This window comes from Melanerpes formicivorus, unplaced genomic scaffold, assembly GCF_026170545.1.
Source record: "Melanerpes formicivorus ecotype bairdi unplaced genomic scaffold, bMelFor1.0.p_v2 SCAF_1, whole genome shotgun sequence".
NCBI lineage: Eukaryota > Metazoa > Chordata > Aves > Piciformes > Picidae > Melanerpes > Melanerpes formicivorus.
In genome coordinates this window covers 22,775,273-22,793,307 of record NW_027142353.1, presented here as the reverse complement: position 1 = coordinate 22,793,307, position 18,035 = coordinate 22,775,273, and the positions used below count along the sequence as shown (strand labels likewise).

The following is an 18,035-nucleotide window of genomic DNA, read 5'->3' as shown; positions in this document are numbered from 1 at the left end:
GTCCTCAGTTTCACACATGACAGCAGTTAAAGAAAACACTTAAAATTAAAATTTAATTTACTTTGTCTTAAAACAAATTAATCTATAAGGCCCAAAATATATCAAGGAAGTCAATGGAAAAGCAGAATATTAAACCATATACATTTTTATAGTTACCTGGATAATAACAGTATCACAGTATAACTTAGGTTGGAAAGGACCTCGAGGATCATCGAGTCCAACCTATCAACACAGACCTCATGACTAGACCATGGCACCAAGTGCCACATCCAATCTCCTCTTGAACGCCTCCAGGGACGGTGACTCCACCACCTCCCTGGGCAACCCGTTACAATGACGAATGACTCGCTCGATGAAGAACTTCCTCCTCACCTCGAGTCTAAACCTCCCCTGGCACAGCTTGAGACTGTGTCCCCTTGTTCTGGTGCTGGCTGCCTGGGAGAAGAGGCCAACCCCTTCCTGGCTACAACCACCTTTCAGGTAGTTGTAGAGGGCAATGAGGTCACCCCTGAGCCTCCTCTTCTCCAGGCTAAACAATCACATGATTCACAATTTAAAAAATAGACACAGATGTGACTCTCCAAGTCACATGTCAGCTACATACTGATTATGGCATCAGTCTCAAATGGAGAGTTTGCCTATTTTGGAACTTTTGGTGTTGATCACTAGCAAAAAAATTAAAAATATTGATCTCCTAACAAGGATCCCCAGTCACAAATCTTAAGATGCCAAGGTTCAGCTCCAAATGAAGAATTCCTGCATGGCATTGTTACAGCCCCTTCCCTTCTCTGCATTCTCCTTCCCCCTTCCTAAAAGGAATACAACTGCACTTGTCTATGTTGCAGGGAATGCTAGAAGGTAAAGACAGTGTCTATGAGGAAACAAGACAGACCCTGCCGTTATTTGGAACAGTAATTTCTGTGTCCCAGTAAGAGATAAAAACAGGTGGAAATTTTAAATATTAGTCTTCTCAAGTTCAGGAATATTTAATTCTTATTTATCTTCAATATAATCCCCATGTTTTTAATATTTATTCTTTCTTATGATAGCTACAAACAGCATGTGAGCAACTATGTTGCTGCTTATACACGACGTTATCAAGAACAGTTTGTCTGTTTTCAATCTAACAAACCGCATCCATTAATGCCAGACATTCCAGTAGTAACCATTTTTATATCATAAACTGTGGATTGAGGCTCTCTGTCTGGTTTGGGTTTTCTTTCTTTAACCATTCTATCATACAGAACTTTCATTATTTAATCCCCAAACAAGGCATGCTGATGTAAAGTGTTAGCATCTGCCTAACTATAGATAATTCCACATAAGCCAGAAAGAGATGCATCTAGGATGCTAAACTCTTAGCACTTGTGAAAACAAAGGCCAGATTCAACATAAGATGAGCAGGTTTGTCATAGGGCAAGGAAATGAACCGAAAAGTGACTGTTGCTGAAAGTACTCCCTCCCCTGGCCAAAGCCTTTAGCTTTCTCGAGCTTCTGTGTCACCATCTGTAAGAGAGCTTATTTGCGATTCAGCCTCCTTTAAACAATATTCTGAGATTTATAATTTTGCAGCTTTATAGGAACCTAAGTACTACTTTATTTTGGTGAAGGTATAATACTATCTAGAGAATGCAAATATTAGCCATAGTGACTCTTACTGTTTAAACTCCTCACCTGTATATTAACAGCATAGTGCTATATTTTTACCTCAAAGGACTTTGAGCTTCTGACCTCCACTCACAGGATTTAATTATTCCCATTTTGCAGATAAAATCCCTAATGAAACAAACCTCTACAGTTTAATTAAGGACACAATGAAGAAGACAGCTATGGTCAAACTGAAAATTTCTGAAAACACGCTTTCTATCTTTTATATTCGCTATCTTGATAGTGCTATAAAAACATAGATTCAACAATTTTTATAAATTCATAGTTAAGAGTGATAGTTCTGGATACCAGACTTGTGCTGTTTCTTCTAAGCACACAGAGCCATGTTATTTGACTCTCCAGGTCGAAACAGAACTTTGAGAACTCAAGAAAGGTATTTTGTTTTGCTGTAATTTTCACAGTCTAAATCCACCGTTTCTAGCTTTGACTATCACTGCGATACTTTAAGGAAAATCTTAAGCCAAATCTTCTATTTGCTGTTGCAACAGCTTTCTGGAAAGCTCCTTCTCTGCCTGAGAGCAGTACAATCCAACCAAGCACCCACTTGGTATCAGCACCTATCCACAGCAAATGAATTCGTTAATCACTTCACTAAAGACTAAAATATTACTCCATGTGCTGTATGTCTAATTCCCTTTCTAAGATTTTATGTATGCACAAGACTATTTGATGTGATTTGCTGTGGAAAGCATATCTCAAGACCATTTTTTATGATGGGCTGTGTTCCAGGGTGCAGTTCTCTCTGCTTGCGGGTAGGTGTTTTAATTTCTGTGGAAGTCTTATCTCTGAGGATTGGATATCGTGCCTATACACTTGCCAGAATCCAAAGAAGCCGTATAAATGTGAGGAACATCTATGGAACCATAATAAATACTTCCTGTGAGTAGCATATAAACCCAAGATCAATGACAATTTCAGCAAAAGTTGAAAGCCTTGTTAGTCTAAGAGTTCAAACTCATATCCATTCCCTCTCTTCCACCCCCCCCAAACAAAAAATTAGAAAGAAAAATTGCAATCTTCATACATCTCACCACCAGTTCAATCAGAAAAGTAATTAAAATATCAGTTGAAACCAAGTAAATTATCTCAGATACTAGTTTCTACCCACCAGAAAACAGACATTTCCCATGGACAATACTGAATCCAGAATCAGTTATAAACATTGTGTTTTCCCCAGTTACTGCTTTCTCTTCTACAAGAGAGAAAAACAACATACTGACTGAGAAATTAGAACTCCTATATTACGGAAAAGGTATTGCATACCTTAATGATCAACTTAACCTAATGTTAAAGTTTTTAAAATGCCTAGGTCTCCAGGTATGTTAAAAGAGATTATTTTGTACTTTCTTTGCCCAGGATAGTGGTGGAGTCATCATCCCTGGGATGTGTTCAAAAACCATGCAGCCGTGGAACTTTGTGACATGTTTTAGTGGGCATGGTGGTGTTGTGATAGACTTGATGATCCTAGAGGTCTTTTCCAGCCTTGATGATTCTATAATTTCGATGTTGATTAAGGGTGTATATTTAAAAAGGAATATCCCTTAATTTTCAGGGGCAAATGGATGTACTCAGATACATGCAAGCACTTACCATCAATATAATTAATGAACTCCAACAAGGACAAGTGTGGAGTCTTGCACCTGGGAAAAAACCACCTCATGTATCGGTGTAGGTTGGGGACTGATCTGTTGGAGAGCAGTGAAGGGGAAAAGAACCCAGGGGTCCCAGTGGATGGAAGGATGACCATGAGCCAGCAATGTGCTCTTGTGGCCATTCTGAGGTGTATTAGAAGGGGTGTGGCTGGTGAGGCTGCATCTGGAATATGGTGTCCAGTTTTGAGCCACACAGTTCAAGGACAGCAAACTACCTGAGAGAGCCCAACACAAAGCCACAAAAATGACTAAGAAAGTGTAACACCTTCCTTATGAGAAGAGACTGAGGGAGCTGGGGCTCTTTATCTTAGAGGAGACTGAGGGGTGACCTCATTAACATTTATAAATATGTAAAGAGCGAGCGCCAAGAGGATGGAGTCAGGCTCTTCTCGGTGATGCCCAATGACAGGACAAGGGGCACTGGGTGGAAGTTGAGGAACAGGCTGCCCAGAAGAGTTGTGGAATCTCCATCTCTGGAGATACTCAAAACCCACCTGGATGCGTTCCTAGGCGATCCTGCTCTGGCAGGGGGGTTGGACTAGATGATCTTTCGAGGTCCCTTCCGGCCCTTAACTTCTGTGATTCTGTGAAATACTTTTGATAGAAATTAGGGGTAACCAACAAAAGCTTCCTAGCTTTTGTGGAGTCATTCTAGTTGAAATTAAGTATGTGGCATCATCATTTTAATTTGACACAACTAAGCTTACCCTTTGGTATGCAATGCATCATGCAGCAGCAAACCCAGTGATCTCCAAGTGCTTAAGTCGGCTTGAAAGCAGTTACATGATGCATGAAAACACCACAGTGGAATATTCAGACACTAGTTCAGGGCTTCAAGCAAGTATTACATACAAGACCAGACCTTTTTGAGTTGAGTCTGCTCAGGCAAACAACATTATTTGATGTGTGGACGAAGTATAGCTTGCTTCCATCAAGTCTGCTTCTGTGCATGCTATTACACAGACGAACACCCTGTCTCCTTAACTACTACTAACTGCACAGACGCTGTGAAGAATTAATAACCCTACCGGAAAGATCAACTCGGCGCGCTGGAAACTACCAGCGCATTCATCGTCCAGGATTCCCCCACCCCGCAACGGCTCGGGAACGCTCGATAACCCTGCGGCAGAGCAAAACACCGCCGCGCCGACTAGCTTTCACTAGCAAACCCGCTGGCGCCGGCCTTGAAGAGGCCACTCCCGCCCTGCCTCGGAGGCTGCTGCCAAACCAGTCTCCTCAGGCGGCTGCTACAGTCCTGACGCCTCGGGCAAAGGGAAAGAAAAGAGCCGCGGGGCGGAGGCGAGCGGGCAATCGCGCGCTTCCCGCCGCACCCCACCTCGCGCCTACTCCGCAGACGCTCCCCTTCTGCCCTCCCTCCCTCCTCAGCGCCCCGAGGGGCGCCCGGGCCCGCCCGCGAGGGGCGGAGCGGCGCGTGCGGGCCCGCCTCGCTTCCTTTGTGCTCGGGCAGCTAGCGGCAGCCGCAGTCGCCGTCGCTTCCCGTGTAGGCAGCGCGTTACCCTTCTCCCGCTTCTTCTCTTCTTCTCCCTCCCCCCTCTCCCGCTCCCTCCTTTCCTATTCCCCCTCCCTTTGCCACCCTTACCGCCGCTTTCTCCTTCCCCTGCGTGCCCTCCCGCTCGCCATGTCGCTGGGAGCCGGGCCGGAGGCGGGTTTCTCCAGCGAGGAGCTTCTGACCCTGCGCTTCCCCCTGCACCGCGCCTGCCGCGATGGGGACCTGCCCGCCTTGTGCGCTCTGCTCCAGAGTTCGCCCCGCTCTGACTTGGCGGCTGAGGATTCCTTCTACGGCTGGACGCCCATCCATTGGGCCGCGCACTTCGGCAAGGTGGGGCCCGGCTCGGTCGGCGGGAGTCGCGGGGGGGTGTGGGGTTGTGAAGGGGAAGGAAGGCGCGAGTCCCGCTCGCGCGCAACGCGGCGCCATCTTAGCCCTTTGCGCGCGCTCTGCCGGGAAGCGGCCGCCGCGCTGCCTGCCCTGTCCTGCCGTGCGTTGTTCTTGAGGGGATCGCGCGGGAGGCCAAAGCTTCTCTTCTTCCCCCGCGGTCATCCGGGGGTGGCGGGGAAGATTACAGGGCTGGTGGCACCTGTCCTCTCCAAATCTTTCATCCTCTTTCCGGCAGTGGGAGCGGCTCCTCTTTTCCGCTGCCTTGCCGGTAAACTGGCTGACAGAAGCGGCCCTGGGTCTCACAGCTGGGCTTTCAAAAGGCACCCGTGTCACCGGCACAGGGCGGCGGGAGCCAATGGGGAGGAGAAGGGGCAGGGGGCTCCTCCCACGCTGACCCTCTCCGGACCTTCCCGGCGGGCGCCGACCTGCTGAGGCAAGAGAGGGCGCCCAGGCGTCGGTCCGTTCCAAGCGTCCCTTCTAACCCACCCTGTCGTCGTGCTGCATGCTTTGTCTGCAGAGTCTAGGCATGGTCCTTATTGTCCTCTGGCTCCACACCTGGAGACTGCTTTGTTGTGGTGCCTGTGTTATGACTACCGGCTCATTAGGAGTTCAGGACGAAGATGCTTGTGCCTGTAAAGCACTACTCTGTTGCCTTCAGCATGAAAAACAAATGTGGTTTGTATGCGCGCAGATACGAGTACGGCATTAGCTGCATTGGCATCGTTGCAATGCAGAAAACATCCAAACATAAGTAGCTGCGCGAACTTTAATGTCTTAAGATGAGTGGTATTTTAACTTACTGTTTTTATGTAGGCCTTACCCGTTTCTAATTTAGCAGAATTTCAGCCTAGGGAGTCCCAGTTCGTATTGTCGTTTGTTTTGTTGGGTTTTTTTTCTCATCGATTTGTCGGAGTTAAAGGGTTGGGTTTTGTGGTTTTTTTTTGTTCTCCGTCCCATTTCCAATATATTTGTTTGTTTATTGTTTGTGTTCCGGAGAACGAAAATTAATGTACTCAAGATATCGTTTCTATATGTAAAGTGCTATCAGCCGTGCTTGTTTGAGAAACATGTTTGAAACTCAGTGAAGTAGTTCTTAAAAAACAAAACCTCAAGCAGCCTTTTATCTGTGCTAATAGTCTAGACTACTATGAATGCCTTGAGTTTTACCTTGCAAGTATGCTCATGGAAAATGTGAAGATCCTAATTTGGTGTCAACAGCCTTCTGTTAACCTTTTTCCAATCTCAAAAAAATTCCTCTTTGGTATGAAGAGAAATTTCTCTGCGTGTGGCAGTCTTGCTTTTTGTCTTGGAAGTGTGAGAGTTGTATTGTGATTTTTTTCTTTAAGCATCTTTACCTTTCTACTAACCATGCCAGGTTATGTGACTTTTGTGTATGTTCTACTTTCTGTTGAAGAGACTTGTGGAAACAGCTAACAAAGGGAACAAGTCAGTTTGCAAGATACTGTATTCATAATTTGTCATGTTCATGCTTAGGTATCAGAAAAATTGGATGGCTGGTTTTGTTGCTTCATATAAAGGGGGGGAAAAAGCCTGTCAAGTGAAATGAGACTTAAGAAGATGACTTGGGCTATAAATAGGTTTTATAAATTTTGTGTATATGTACTTTCTTGGAAACCTTGTGACAAAGCCAAGGCAGTTTTGACTTAAGGAAGTTATCTGCATGTTTTATAGTCTTACTAGGTAGTGTTCCTTTTTCTGAGCTGGACTACACAGAAGGCTTGGAAAAACTACATTAATGTAATCGGATCCCAAACTTTACTTTGTGTTTTGTGTGGCATAGTTATACTTTTACCAGTTAATAAACGATTGCCAACAGTGAAACAATGGACATTCATATGCATGCCTTATATTCTTATTTATGGCATTTTTTTCCCCCCGAACTCATCAAAATTTCAAATGAAGAAGTTCATTCTTTTTCTCAAAGTATCAGAGCTTTAAAATGTTAATTTTTGAAATGTTCATTAATACTCAACAGGAATCTTTCCACTACCTCACTCTCCCCACACCCCCCCGCTCCGATTTTTGTGGGATTTCATTCATTTATTTTTCTTTCCCTGAAAGTAATAAAGTGGTGGTGACAGAACTTCATGTCTGTCCTGACATTTAGCAGCACGGTCCACCAGATGTATTAGTTTGAGCTGCAGCTCTGTAGGAGGTTAAAATGACAAAATGGATACAGTTCCTTTCCAGAAAAGGTCCTTGTGGAACAACTTCTTGTAAGCAGCACAATCTAAACAAGTTCCTGTGTGTACATACACAGGTGCATACACTTGGCGTACCAGGTCTAGGGTTGGGGAACTTCAGCAAGAGGGAGATGTTTTTTTCTCCTTACCTATTGCTCAGTTTCTACATAGAAGAAAGCCCTCATCTGTATCAAAGGACAGTACAAAATCATTTTAGAATAAAACTATGTAGGCCTACATTCTTGTATGCGATTGTAGTTGTGCCACAATAAGACAGTAGCAGCAGCAGTCAAGTTGTTAGCAATGAATATGTGAATGAGGAAAAAGCTCTCTTTTGGAGGGGAATACTGATACAACAATAGTATCAACAAAGATGAAGTCTTAAGACTAGGCCTTCTGGTGTTGTAATGGTTTCTAGTGTTGCAATACCAGGTTTTAATGACAGCATGGACCTCTGTCTAGAGACAGTAGCAAGCTCAAAGGTACTTGCTGTGTTGAGTATCGGTGGTGGACTTTGAATTTACAGGACATTCCATGACTAGAGAAGCAATTGTATTCTGAGATGGAAATTAATTCCCATTAGAATTGCTGTATTCCAATTACAGTTAATTATATAGTACCCTAAATTGCCCTGGCATTCTGTAGATTTCTGAGAAGATCAGTCAGAATGTAAAATTGTTAACAATCCAGAAAGCTACCAGAGGCATAAAATGTAGGACTCGCATAAAAAATTACCAAAGTCTGTTAATTTACTTCATCTTCCACCAACCTTGATTTAAATGTTCTTTTTAATTGCTTATAGGTGTATATTTATTTTCTCTATCCACATATATTTGCTTGTGCTCTTCTCCTACTTTTGATTTTACCATTTGACTGTTTACATTATAGGAAGCAAAACAGTCGTAAGTACATTCTGTTTCTTTTGGAACAAAAGTATTACAGATAAAAATGCCTGTCTCTTCCTTGGAATTTTGCCAGTATAATGACCTATGTGGAGGCCTGTCTTTCTTCTTAATTAAATCAGTTCAACTTCTGTTTTAAATAAAACGATATGATGGAAAATATATTCTAAAAAAATATTTAATGGAGGGGGGACTTGTGTGTCCTGAGCTCAAGCATAAATAATCAGGTGAGGTATTGGATTTTATGTGACTTTCTATCCATGCAAGTAATTCATCTGTTCATAATGCAGATCTTTCTGACAGTTATGATTCAGAAGACACACACTTAAGCTTTTAATGGGATGAAACATCCTGCAAGAGACAGTGGGGGAGAGGGGAAGAATTGCATACAAGAAAAAAACACCAACATATAAACATGAAATTCTAGAGACAGGATTACAGAATTGTTCTGGCTGGAAGAGGCCTCTAAGGTCATCAGGACATGGTTTGGTGACCATGGTGATGTTGGGTTCACAGATGGGTTTGAAGTGCCATATTTACACTTTTTTCTATAACTCCAGAGAAGGTGACTCCTCCTCTTCCCTGGGCAACCCATTCCGGTGCCTGACCACCCTTTCAATAAAGAAGTATTTCCCAAAACCCAATCTAAACCTCACCTGGTACAATGTCATGCCATTTCCTCTCATTCTGTCACTGGATACTAGGGAGAAGAGACTGGCCTCCAGCTCACTAAAACCTTTCAGGGAAGTGTAGAAAGCAGTGAGGTCTCCCCTCAGCCACCTCTTCTCCAGACTAAACAGTTCTCTCAGGTGCTCCTCATAAGACATGTTCTCCAGGGCCTTCACCAGCTTTGTTGCCCCGCTCTGGACACACAGCAGCATCTCAGCTCTTTTTCTTGTAGTGAGGGGCCCAAAACTGAATGCAGTATTCAAGGTGCAGCCTCACTGTGGCAAGTACAGGGGCACAATCACTTCCCTATACCTGCTGGCTACACTGTTCCTGAGACAGGCCAGGATGCTGTTGGCTTTCTTGGCCACTTGAGCACACTGCTGGCTCACGTTCAGACGGCCGTCAGCCAGCATGCCTAGGTTTTCTGGTGCTGGGCAGCTTTCCAGCCACTCTACCCCAATCCTGTAGTGTTGTGTGTGGTTGGTGTGAAACAAGTGCAGCACTTGTCTCTTGGCCTTTATTCTGCCCATTGATCCAGCCTGTCCAGGTCCCTTTGCACTGCCTTCCTACCCTCAAGCAGATCAACACTCCTACCCAATTTAGTGTAATCTGCAAATTTACCAAGGCAGCACTCAATCCCCTCATCCAGGTCATTGATAACGCTATTGAAGAGAACTGGCCCCAATACTGAGCCCCAGGGAGCACCGCTAATGACATGCAGCTCTCTTACAAAACAGCTTCAAACAGTGCAAGATGACACTGGTGCAACTTAAAATGTTTTTTCCCTTTCAAGTGATGGGCCATAATGCCAGTCTGATTCTGGAAATTGTTTTAGCCCAGTTTCTGTGCAGGAAATACACTTTCCTGAAGTTATAGTGCTTGTCTGAGACTGTTTTCAAATTAATTCTATTAAAAGTATTTTTGTTTAAAAACTGTCTGATTTCCCCCTCCCCCATTTATAGTAGAGGAATCTCTTGGTGTTGCAGTTTCTTTCCATCACTTTGCTTATTAACAACTGTGTTACAATTATTAGGGATTAGCAGCAATATTAGGGTTGCTAGCATGTGAACACCAAGGAAATTCTAAGACAATACAAAATGTATTTGGGTAGTCTGTCATTAAATATTTTTGTTAGTAAAAGCACTTGTTTGCTTTTGAAAAGGTACTTTGTGTCTAGTAATGTTGGAGTTTTATGGAGGTAGAATCACTCACTAATATTGCAATATTTCACTTACCCTCACCTTTGTGCATTTACTTCCTGTAATTAGTGAGTTAATGGTACTTTTATGTCCAGTGTCAAGTGCGTTACCATCCAAAAAAGTACTTTGTATATCCTAAAGAATAAAGTTTGTATGTGTTTGCTTGAACTGTATGGGGGAGGAAGCAATTGAAATTCACAGTGTATTTGCAAAATTAATACAAAATATGTCTCTACAGCGGTTGGTACTTTCAACTTCTGTAAGTAATCCAGCAAGATCAGGAGTTTACAGGTTCACAAAAAAAACAAAAAAAAAAAGGACTGACAGACAGCAGTAGAGAAGAACATAATGAATCATGCTGCTGCCTGACTTTCTGATGCTTTTTAATTTCTCTTTTATGGACAGACTATTCCATAGCCATGATGTGGGTAGCAAACATTAACTGTGAGAGACTGACCCTTAGGTTTTTGTTTTATATGAACCAGTGCCCCGAGTCAGCACGGTGGGTTTCGTTTTACTGTTGTGTGTGTACGCTGCTGTTTGTTTTCTAACCACAATAAATGGAAGCCTAGACTAAATTGTTAGTTTTAGCATAATGCATTCCTTTTCCTATCAAACAAAAAGGCAATGTTACTGTGTGACAGGAAAGGAGCTTTTTTTTTCCCCCCCTTCTTTACTATTTTTGAAAGTTGAGGTCATTGTGGCTGTGGTTTTCCTAGCTTCTACAAATGTGATGTTATGAACATTTAAAAATAGTAACTGGATATCTGACATTTCTGGTTAGTATGCTCAGGAAATAAAATAATGTAGTGTGACAAAATACTGCATTTTAAAAATTTATTTTCCAGAAAAATTATTTCTTTTGGTGTTGTCACAAACATGCAGCATCTCATGTTTTACAGGTCTTCAGCTAACAGAAGTAATTTTCCTTAGAAATATGTTTCCGTTACAGAAAATGTTAAAGAAACTTAAAATCTTCCTTGTTTTTTCCTGGTTTACTTTTCTCTAAACTTCCCTGAGAATTCATCTATGTATCTCCAAACAACGGTCTTGTTTTGGCAAACATTATCTAATAATATCTGTTCAGTATCATATTTGCAGCTTTGCTCGGTCAGAGCCTTTTTTTTGTTTCCTTTTCTCTTCTCCTCCTAAACAAAAGCAGACCAAGTATCTTCTTTGTTACATCTGAGATATTTATGCCCTCTTTTCCCCCATTCCAAAAAGATACTTTGCAGGTAAGGCCAAAGGAGGAAAATCCTAATGTTCATATTCTTTCTTGTTTTGCTTCCATATAGTCCTGTTAGTAAGTTTAGCTGTTCTAGGGTTTATGTGTGTGTATCTTCATTTTAGCATGGGCCAATTGTCATAACACACCTGTGTAATGTTTTTTTCATGTACTCCTTCATGTCTTTGTAGCTGGAGTGCCTGATGCAGTTAGTAAGAGCTGGAGCTTCTGTAAATGCCAGTACAACACGTTTTGCTCAAACACCAGCCCACATTGCTGCTTTCGGAGGACATCCACAGTGCCTGAATTGGTTGATTCAAGTGGGGGCCAACATAAACAAACAGGTATGGATTCACGTGTATTTCATGTCTGCATCTAGTTTTGTAAGGAGAGTGTCAGTCCCCTTTTACTACATATATGGTCCTTACATTCACATACAGATACATTATTTTTAATATCAGCTGAAGTTTAAATGACTTCACTATCAGTTAAAGACCTTTTTCATTATAGTAGTTATAGGATTAATAAGTGTCCTTTAGGCCACTAAAGGTTTGGAGTACATTGATTTTAGGAGTTGGACATCTTGCTACTTGTGAACAAAATGGTTTGCACTGGTGTTGGCAGCATTAGCAAACACTCTGGTATTGTAATGCCTCTAGGGCAAAGAAAGGACTAGTGAGGAACACAATTCTCATTTATATACATTAAGAATTGAAAAATTCACCATGACCTACAGAACTGTGAGACCTTTGCAGTACTTGATGGTTTGGTCATACCTCTAACTAGTTAGGTCTGCCATGGTGTATTTTATAGTGCAACTGGTTTCATTCTGTAACCCTTTTTAGAGTATTTCCAAAGCTTTTCTAGAAACTTACTGCAAATAGGTCAGAAACGTGTACTTCACTAAGAAAGAAAGAATTAGGGTTTTTTAAAATTTTTTAATTTAATTTTTAAAAAATACTTTTCCATTACTTCTGCTGTTAGTATGGATAATGACTTATTTCTTAGCCGAGAGTGTATTAATAGAGCAAAACTCCTGTAAAGAACTATTGTACTCTGGCACAGTAACAAACTCAAGTGCTTAAAACTAACATGGTTTTTGAGAAACCATTCGCAGTACTGAGTGGATCTATCCTATATGCTGGGCATGCGTAATATGTGCCTTTATAACAGCACTGAAAATTACTGTTTGTAGTATTCTATGAGAGTAATTAATACTACAGCACATGCATTTACTTAAAGCTATAGTATAGCACAGTATCCATAAAATGTCTGGTATGTTAAATCTTGTATCATACTTTTATTAAAATATTTAAGGGCCAGACTGTTCTGTGCAATAGAGTTAAGTCTGCTGAAGAATTTGAACATTTGCATTTCTAGAGTTTGGTTATTTATTTTTTTAAGCTATGCAAAAATAAGAAATGGGGAAGTTTGTGTTGAGTTTTCAGAAAAGAAGGCTGGTGCATTGAGAACAGCTGTGAGACACCAGGAGAATTGTAGAAACAATGAAGGTGACTGGATGCAGAGGCTATAGATCGCATCTTCTCCTTGATACCTGACAAACATAACTTACGCAATAAGTTATTGCTGCATAGTGGTAGAATCTTCAGAAGAGAAAATACAAGAACTGTAAATGCATCTGGAGACCAGGTAAGAATATAAAGAAATGGGGATTAGAGAGGAAACATGGCATGCACAGAGTAAAGATGTACAAATATCTGCTAAATGAGAAGAGAAGAATGAATGAAAATGAATGAATGAGAAGAATGAAAGTTTCCAACTAGGAGGATAAAGAGAAGAACTGACCAGTGAGGTTGAAATGAAGTTGAAGAGCAAGCTTGATGTCCTGGAACTTCTAGTGAGTGAGGTTAGAGCAAAGAAGAAAGTAGCAGCTAGCCCACAAAAGAAGATGAGAAGAGTGCAGAGAGATCCCTCCAATGGCAGAGGGCAACATTCAGATGACTGTAAAGGCAAGCACAAGACAGTATAATATGCCATTAAAAGCAGGCAGGAAAATCATTCCAGCTTAATGAAGTTGCCAAGACTAGTCAATAATTCAGGAGTCATTATAAATCAATGGCCTGTCACCAGACCAAATCCAAATAATAGGTCTGGGGTCCTCCATAGGAGGAAAAGTTGTAGTTTTCTGAAGTTTTTGACCAGATAGTGATGCTAGTATCCTGTAGACTTCTAAGGGCAGATTTAGGTATTGACAGGCAGAGGACAGTAATACGGATGAGAGTTGACACTGTGGAAGTCTTGTGTGGTGTTAATGGTAGGCTCAGATTGCACCTGAATGTAAGAACTTCTTTGCCTTCACAAAATACTGATCGAACATACAGGAAGAGGTATTTTAGTTCAATGACAGGAGGGTAGCTCTTGTTAATTAAAATGGTAATAGAGACAAAAACGTTTCTTAAATTCTTTGTTAGGATGCAGCTGGTCTGCCACACTGGTTTCACATGCATGAGCTCTGAAAGTTTGTGTACCTCGGTGGTACCTACAGCAGCAAACTCATCCCACGGATATTTGGAATTGTTCATACATGGCTATGTAAAGCATGGTGCATGCTTTGCTCTTCCCATTTCCTTCCAACTGTTTATTGACTTGCAGTCAAATTCTACTATTCTTGTTTGATTTGAACTCCTTAATAAATGAGCTTGGTTCCTTACCTAACTTCCAAGCACTTCCAAGTAATCATCTAGGGCTTCCACTCACACTTTTGAGCTTTTGGAGCACTATTTCCTGATGTGTATTTTGTTTGTTCCTTCCAGCTCGCTGACTGAAGCTGTACTTCAAACAGATATAGTCACTGACTAATGCTTGTGTGAGGACAAGTGTTCCATGGACACACTGGATACAAAACACATGCTGAGAAAGATCTGGGAATACTTGATATTTAAACTAGTAAAACTTTCCTTCCAAACTGATTCCTGGTTATTTGCTACAGACTAACCCATCATCTCTGGAAAAAGAAAAGGATAGCTTCCGAAAAGGAATCCACTCAAGTCTCTCAATCTTACCGTAAACCTCCGGAACTTCATAGAATTTGCATGCATGCTTTCTCATACCTGCCCTGAGGTATTGTATTTCAGCCCATGTCTGCCCTGAAGTTTAGGAAAACTTGAAAATGCATTATCTTAGTGCTGGTGACAGTTGTCCAGGATTTTTCTTGGGCAACAGCTTGTCCCAACTGCACCTTGCCCCACAAATAAGTTCTGTGAGTATATGCTGTGATGCTCAGCCCTCTTTCTGTAATAACTATACGTGCTGGCTTGAATCATCTATCTCTCTTCATGATCTGTGGGCAGTTCTTTCCTGCCCAGGATCACTATAAAAGTTAACAGAACAAAGCCAAACTGCCAAGCAATGATCCACCTGTTCCTATCCAGCAGTGACCTCCAGAGAAAGTTCTACTGTTCCCCCCCCCCCAAATGGGTAGTACCTGCTAATAGTTTTCAATCATATTATTCAAGACCTGCATCTGCTTACCTGCCTAGTTCACTGTAACAGTTCAAAGCAATTACACTGCTGCTTTCCCTGAGGTTGTTTTTTTCATATATACTTGCCACAATGCAGATTGATTTCAAGCTGTTAACATCAGGTAATCCATGAGTGCTTTTTTGATTAAAAAGCCTAGTATTTCATTTAAATATACTTTCTTCCTAGCATCAGCCTAGGAAACATTTCTATTGTATGTTGCCTGTGTTGACCGGCTAAAAAAACCCTCAGTTTTGTGTGGCCTGTCTTAAGGAGAAACGATGAGAAATACTGCATCCTTAGAGATTATGCCATCTTACTTTTCATCCAGCCAGTTCATATCCTGTGGCAGTGATGGCAAATAGATTTAGGAGGGTTAGACTACCCATGCTATTAAGAACTGTAAACACTGATATTCTTGGTAGGAAGGAAGAAAACACTTATTTCCTTAGTATGTTATAGTTTTGTACTTCAAACAATAATTTGGACTAAGTCTGGGTAAAATACTTCATCAGTTATCATCTGCACTCAAAATTCAGGGGAAACTATTGTGAATTCAAAGCACTTTTAGTAAAGAATGAGGAAAAATACTTTGTGTTCTCCAGCTTTTATTTCTTGGCTTTAAAAAGGGTAGGATACTGGGTCTAAACAGCTTTTGTAAATGTGGTCAGGTGATACAACTTGAAATTCAGTCAGTTGAGTTAAAGAATGGGGTTACCTTTTATTTCTTGTTGGGTAAAATAGTGGTTTTATCTTAGCACCATACAGGCCCCAGGGGGTTGAGGGAGATCATTGGAAAGGAAAAATGAGAAAAGCCATGGGCTAAGATAAAGATTATTTAATAGGCTAAAAAAGAAAACAAAGAAAAGCAAATCCAAGCAAATCAATGGATGACAAAATAAATAAAAAATTAAGTTAAAAAACACACACACCACAATGAAAAATTCTCACAATTGCTCACCACTAGCTGATGGATGCCCAGCCAGACCCAAGCAGCAACAGCTCCCCCCCCGCCCCAAGCTTTTCTTGTTAAGTATGTTGTCGTATAATGTGGGATATTCCAGTAATCATTTTTGGGTTAGGTGTTCCAGTTGTGTCAACTTCCAGTTGCTTGTGTACCCCTAGTGCACTGGAGCTCAAATATCTCATATTATCAACAATGTTCTTAGTACAAATCCAAAGTACCGCACCATACCTGCTACTATGAAAAAAAAAATTGACTCTATCCCAGCTAAAGCCAGTACACATAGCTGAAAGCTTTCAGTGTAAATGTATGTGGAGCTTTTTAGCTTTTTGTTTTAAAAATAAGTATTTTCAGGTAAGTAATCCTTCTTTGTAAATGATACAAAGGTACCAGTGAAATTAACTGAATCATATCCAGAGACATGGAACTTGGAAAACAAAACAGGAAATCTGCTCTAAGTTCAACTTGAAGATCCTAAAGCCACCAGAAATTTCGATGCCAAAAAAGAGGGAAAATAGATTCAATAATAGCTCTAGGCTGAAGTGGAAAAATAACCACATCTAAAAGAAGCTTGGGAATGAGAGAGTTTGAAAAAAATACTCTATCAGTAGCAGAAATGTCCTTTGAGGTTAAGCAACATAGTGAGGGAAAGCAAATTGATTAATCATGCTGAGAGAGATTTACTGAGAAAAACAAACCTTAGCCAAAAAAGCAAGACTCTTAGCCACATAAACAGAAAAGGGAATAAGGATGGAAGCTAAATACTTCTAAGAGTAAAATCAAATGGAAGTCAAAGGTGATGTAGCTGTGACCTCAAGCTAGAGAAGACTGCCCTTGTCTTTGCGAAAGAGTAGCCATGCTCCTCCAAGGGAAAGGAGGAAGGCATCTGAGTGTCAGTGAGTTGCAAAAATAAATGTGCCTATGATACCTCATGGCTCTTAAGAGCACTATGCGCAAAATGACAAGCCACGAAAACGAGTGAAGAAACTTGTGTTGTCTTGATGCTAAATTAATAAAACTCAAGTGGTCTTTGCTCATTTATTTGCCACGTGGATTCTGGACTGTGAGATGAGTTTGAGCTGTTGGTGCAGTATTCCTTTATCAGAAGAGTAAATGGGACCTTGAAACATTCTCCTGTAGATCTGAAATGGCAAAACAATAATGACATTTCATTATATCAAACTATTAAAGTATATATGAGAACTGTGGACAATTTGAAAGATCATGAGGTATTATCAAGGATAATTAGGTATTTGTAGGGCCCCTCAAAATAAAACAACTTACTTTGCTCTGCATGGCCAGAAAAAAAAAAGATAGGAAGGTGTCTTATGCATGAAAATGTCGTGGCAAAACTTTACAATCACATCTAACAATTAGCTCTTAGAAACTTCTCGGGAAAACTTCTGTTTTATGTTGCTTGTTTTGTTTGGTGGCATCCATTACTGTTGTTGAATCAAAACAGAATTGTTCTGAGACTCATAGAGTACTTTATTTTCCTCTGTGTACTTCATTTTGGACATAATTGAAAAATAAGTGAACTCAGTGGGAAGAGTTGGTTGGTTTTTTGTTTTTTCCTCCCTTTTGTTCCAGCACATAACTCGGAGATAATTCCTTTGTAGAGCTAGGCAACTAATGTACAAACTATTTCAACACAAAAAGTGTAGTCCTGTAGGAGAACTTCCAAAGGTGACATTAGCAATGACTAAAATTTAGGTGCTTTAGTGAAACCAAATGCTATCTAAGTATTAATCTCTATATTCTGTCATTCTGTAAGTTTTTTCTCAATTCCTTAGCTTTGTAGAAGAGACAGACTTCTCTGGGGCAGTGACTGAAAGAAGCTGTTCTCAGATATGTTCTCTTCAGAGATACTGAACTTTCTGGTGGTCAGTGACAGCATTTTTTGCCACTATAAACATAGCTTATTCTTGTACTGCAGTGGTGAGGGTTGCTTTTGCAAAGGTCTGTTTCAATCCTCCTAGTATTTTCCCACAGCAATACTTACTAATTCTGTTCTCTAGATCTTACTGTGGCTAATGTGTTAGGTTTATGAAGCTAGTAGTGGCTTTTGTCCTCTTAGTCATGTGTATGGCTAGCTAAGTTAACTTCCCCTAAACTATATGGAGTGATTATCCTTTTAATTAGGTTTGGGTCTGTAAATACTAATGCTAAATAGAA

The 18,035-nt window shown here is 41.0% G+C and overlaps 1 protein-coding gene across 2 annotated transcripts in view; it reads left to right on the top strand.

Moving 5' to 3' along the window:
• Positions 1-4,813: 4,813 nt before the first annotated feature.
• The window catches only part of ANKRD10 (ankyrin repeat domain 10), a 38,440-nt gene continuing 25,218 nt past the window's right edge, over positions 4,814-18,035 (top strand). For both annotated transcript variants that reach the window (XM_068171124.1, XM_068171077.1), the window contains exons 1-2: positions 4,814-5,160; positions 11,608-11,760. In XM_068171124.1, the coding sequence (XP_068027225.1) occupies positions 4,960-5,160; positions 11,608-11,760 (354 nt within the window). In that variant the 5' untranslated portion in view covers positions 4,814-4,959. The remainder of the gene's footprint in view (positions 5,161-11,607; positions 11,761-18,035) is intronic.